The sequence below is a fragment of the Octopus bimaculoides genome, chromosome 15, assembly GCF_001194135.2.
Source record: "Octopus bimaculoides isolate UCB-OBI-ISO-001 chromosome 15, ASM119413v2, whole genome shotgun sequence".
Taxonomy (NCBI): domain Eukaryota; kingdom Metazoa; phylum Mollusca; class Cephalopoda; order Octopoda; family Octopodidae; genus Octopus; species Octopus bimaculoides.
In genome coordinates this window covers 2,232,498-2,237,931 of record NC_068995.1, presented here as the reverse complement: position 1 = coordinate 2,237,931, position 5,434 = coordinate 2,232,498, and the positions used below count along the sequence as shown (strand labels likewise).

The window sequence follows — 5,434 nt, the reverse complement described above, 5'->3', positions numbered from 1 at the left end:
ACAGTGCACAGTGTGCCACCCTAGCCACCATACTCTGCTCCACACAGGCTAACACAGTGCACAGTGTGCCACCCTAGCCACCATACTCTGCTCCACACAGGCTAACACAGTGCACAGTGTGCCACCCTAGCCACCATACTCCGCTCCACACAGGCTAACACAGTGCACAGTGTGCCACCCTGCACACCGTGCCGCAGTCCAGTCTTTGTTTCATGTCATGACTGAATATTCTATAGTTTAATACACCTTACTCTGCTTCACATTACACAGGGAGTACGTAACAGGTCAACAAAGGTGTCACTATATGGTGGATCAAATTGCTAGAAACAGCAGTCAGATCTCCCTATAATCGAATATGATTATCTTAATGTATGTGATACCTGAATTCAGAAACAACAGCAACAACAACAACAACAATAATAATAATAATAAGAAGAAGAAGAGTTTCTAATTTAAGCACAAGACCAGAAATTTTAAAGAGAAGCAGGTTAGTCAATTACATCAACTCCAGTACTTGTACAGGTACATGTGTATACACACACACATATAAATAGATAGATAGACAGATAGATAAACAGAGATAGATAGATACATAGATGAATAGTTAGATAGATAGATAGATAGATAGATAGATAGATAGATAGATAGATAGATAGATAGATAGATAGATAGATACATACATACATAACATACATACATAAATAGCTAGCCAGATAGATAGATAGATTGATAGATAGATGGATAGACAGACAGACAGACAGGCAGGCAGGCAGACAGACAGACAAATAGACAGATAAATAGATAGATAGATAGATAGGTAGATAGATAGATAGATAGATGAAGAGATTTCTACAGATGAATGCTGGAGATGGAGTAAGAAGTGGTTTTTCTGCAAAATTAATTCACATGTCTGTTTTATCCACTTGGCCTCTGCTGCTAAACTAATTCTTACCAACTTATAGACTTCTTAACACTTCCTCTCCTCAAATATTAACTAGCCCCTGTCCTCCACCCCACCTCTTGGAGTAAGATAATGGTGAACATATGTATCACTGTTTATCCACACAAAACATCAAAGCAAGAATTTGGTTGGCCAAGAATCCCTCTCCTCTTGCTTTAACTTCAGGATTTTCATCATAAATTTTAGGAGAACACTTTCCAATTAAAAACTTTTATGTTTCCTCTGACCGGCATCAAACTTTTAAAAGAAGAACACATTAAAAAAATATAAAATAATAATTAAAAAGTTGACTAGCAGATGTTAACCGCAAAAAAACAAAGCAAAACTGTGTCTATTCTCTATTTGAAAAACATTCTGTGAGTCGTTAGCGATTCTGCGAGTATTCCTGACACACCAAGTTGATGTGCAGTGGCCGATTTTCTTTGAAGTGCCAGAATAGATGGAAAATTCCAAAATAAACATTGTTTTTTGTATTTATATAGAAATACCACAACATAATTTAATAATGTCTCATGGCCAAACCATTTCTCTTTACCTGCCAATTCTGGTATTGTTATTTACCTGGCAATTGCATTTAGATCGTTTCGTGTGGCTGAGTATACCTAGTCTGTTATGCTTGATGAGATTTAAGATATGGAGGTAACCAATGAAATATACAAGATTATGCCATACTTCAATTTGATCTTTGACCACACACCACTATGGAAAACCTACTACCACACACACACCACCACCACCACCACCATGCCCTGCCACTGCACTCTCACACCATACCACTGCAAAACACTACCACACCCACCACGACAAGTACCACCACTACACTATCCCATGCCACCACAGACTGATCCATACAGCATTATTACATCATACAAGAGAGAGAGAGAGAGAGTGTAGTAGAGTGTGTGTGTGTGTGTGTGTGTGTGTGAGTGTGTGTGTGTGTGTGTGTGTGTGTGTGTGTGTGTGTGTTCTACCTACCTACCTACCTACATCCATCCATGCATACATACACACACACATATGTATATGCATATATATATATTTCTGTATACATACATATATACACACATATATAAATGTGTGTATATATGTGTGTGTGTGTGTATATATATATATATATATATATACATACACATATATATTCATACATGTATATATGTATATATATACATATGTACATTCATACATATATATATATACACACACAGACGTATACATTTTTTTATATATATATATAAATTTATATATATACATATACACAAATATACATACATATATAAATGTATATATATGTACACACATGTATACATACATATATATATGAACATACATACATTTATATGTACACATGTACATACATACACACACATACATATACACATACATACATATACATACATATATGGTGTGTTGTTACATTCTAATAAATTTTGGTGAAGAATGCTCCAGAGGTAAAAAAAAAAAAATGCAACTCACATGTTGTATGCAGAGATTTCAAATCCTTAAGGTTCTTACAAAATTGATTTGTTGTTCCTCGTATTAACTAAGTAACTTGAGATGGTACAAATGAAACCTTAAAAACAAACTGACCGATTCTATGCTGCTGTGATTTATGGTGAGATGGAGGCTCATCTTGTGAGCTGGACTCTTCATCAGAGAAGTAATATACCCCAGCCCACCCCACTCCACCAGCACTTTAAGTTTAGTTTCTATTTTGTAATGTAATTCCTGCTGGCTCAAAACCACTATTTGTGAGCCAATTCTGGTGGCTAAACCAGCTGTTTGTCCAGTTGATCTTTGGGAGGGAGGGAGGGAGATGGACCGGACCATAAACTGAAAGTATTTGCTATGTCAATGGGTAATTCAGTTGGAGACCTCTCTGTATATTGTTAAGTTACACTATGGTCAGTTATGTGAAAAACAATTATTTATGTTGTTACACAGTGGTCAGTCAAGCGTGAGGCCAAAATGCATATTACTTTACATTGTGATCCGTTATGTGTGAGACCACACTATATGATATTACACTGTGGTCAGTTATATGTGAGACCATACTATATATTATGTTACATTGTGGTCAGTTACATGTGGCAGCACACTAATATATGATAGTACACAGTGGTCAGTCATGTATGAGATTACACTGTACATATATTACTGTCACACCATGGTCAGTGGTGTTGGGTCCATTTTAACATTATTTGTCATTTGATTAAATGCAGTCCACAGTAACTCCCTCATATGGTCAGCAGCTCACTTATGGTCAGTGGTCTTGTTATGGTTATAGTGCAGACTGATACTGTACTGAAGTTACATAATAAAGGTGAGATGGCTGAGAGGATAAGATATTGGTCTATGTACTCACAGCTCAGGAGTTCAAATCACAAGGTGTCTATAAATATATATTTTATCCGACATTACTGTAGTTCACCAAGCTGCCAGGAGTAATTAAGCAATCATTCAGAAATGTTGGGATTGATTTTTTTTCTATCCTCGCATCTGTTTATACAGCCATTACATCGGCATTAATCAGCTGCCTTTAAAAGTCTCATAAACCATTTCGACATCTTGTTTCACATAAACCTACTACAAACAGCTCCATGAAAAGAAATAAAAGTAAAAACAACAAACTGAGAAATGAAGAAATATAAATATATATATATGTATATGTATATACATATATATGTGTTACATACCCAGTTGCTATACATCCACTGCTTCAATAACTAAATTGTTCCGTTTCAAACAAAAACCCGATATTACTCAGTGACATCATATCATTAAATATTCGCAAAGACTGGCAAATGTCCAAGATATTAATTTCTCTCAGTTATTATTGCCATGACGACCAAACACAATGGACCAAAGACCAACAACAACAAAAATTGATAAATAAATAAATAAATAAAAAAATATATAATGTATTGAATTGATGTGAAAGCAAGAGTTGATCTTTCAGCTAACGGTTGTGGGTTATATTTTCCGAGCTGGGTCAATATATTTATGATCAATACTTGATGTCGTCTAACTTTAATATATTCTCGTGTCTGATTGTGAAGATGGGAGCATGTGACTCCAGGGTTTATTCCTACTGCAAACAAAACTTTTATGAACGTTTTGCCATGTCTGAGCCACAGGGACTTGGTTAATGAGGACACGGGTCTGAGCCCCCCACCAGACATGGTTGCGTGGTTAAGAAGTCTGCTTTGCAACCATATGACTCCAGGTTCAATTCCGCAGTGTGCATTCGGTTGACAAATATGTTGGAGATGGAATTTTACAAATACAAACTTGTTGTTACTGCTGTGTGTGTATGTGTGCGTGTGTGTGAATGAATCCATACATGTAGCTATGCATGTATCCATGTATGTATGCATCTAAGTAAACACTGGCATACGTATTTATGCTTTGAGTATACATACCTCTGACATCCATCCCTTTCACTGTTCGTTTTTCTCTCATCCCTTCACTCCCTCTCCTCCCACACATTGTCTCCATATTTTCTGATCCACCACCACATCACTATCCTCGTATTTCCCTCAACTACAACTGTTAGGACAAGCACACATGGCAAAACATACCTAGTACATTACTGGTACTTGCTTGGAAATAGGCAAGGACTGATGACAGGAGGGGTATCCAGCTGTAGAAAATCTGCCTCAACAAATTGTCTGACTCATGCAAGCAGGAAAAAGTGGGCTTTAAAACCATGATGACAAGAAGGAGGATTAAAGAAGAATATATTACTGGTACTTATGTCACTGAATTCATTGAAACAGGTGGTAAGAAAGACAAAATGCTATGAAAAAAATAACAGCCGTGGAAAGAGATAAATGAAATCGAATAAGAATAATTCATCTGTGACATTTCAACTGACCTTTTGAAGTAATTGGCCCCAATTTCTGTTTGTGACCAATGTTTGGGTTGCTACTGCGTCCATTTGGTTGTGCTGACATTGATGTATCCATACTTGTTAATTGGGTCACCGGAGTTGCATAAATACTCTCACGAATACTCTCATCTGCTCTGAGTGCAGGGTCAATGTTGGTGGTGGTGGGTTTCCCAGTCTTCAGTGTTGGAGCCTTACGACTTGGAGCTGGTGGTGTGTTGAATAGAGGACCCTTCTTAGTGCCAAGGGCCCTCGGTGCAGTTACTGGTTCTTCATCTGCTGGGATGGCAGGAAGTTTCCTTCGGATTTTCTTGTTGCCATCTTTGGCCTTCTGTGAGTCAGGCTGAGAGGGAGGAAAGAAGCAATAGTAAAGGTGAACGAGAGAAGAATGTGAGAGTCTGAGAGAGAGAGAGAGAGAGAGAGAAAGAGAGTGACAGACGTGCACTCACACATATGTGTGTGTGTATATATATAAAGATATATGTATATATACATCATCATCATCATCATCATCGTTTAACGTCCGCTTTCCATGCTAGCATGGGTTGGACGATTTGATATATATATATATATATATATATATATAT

General features: G+C 37.1%; 1 protein-coding gene across 1 annotated transcript in view; it reads right to left on the bottom strand.

Moving 5' to 3' along the window:
- The window catches only part of LOC106871305 (serine-rich adhesin for platelets), a 185,792-nt gene that overhangs the window by 58,023 nt on the left and 122,335 nt on the right, over window positions 1–5,434 (bottom strand). Inside the window, exon 7 of the mRNA XM_052973431.1 lies at window positions 4,836–5,190. Within this exon, the coding sequence (XP_052829391.1) occupies window positions 4,836–5,190 (355 nt within the window). The remainder of the gene's footprint in view (window positions 1–4,835; window positions 5,191–5,434) is intronic.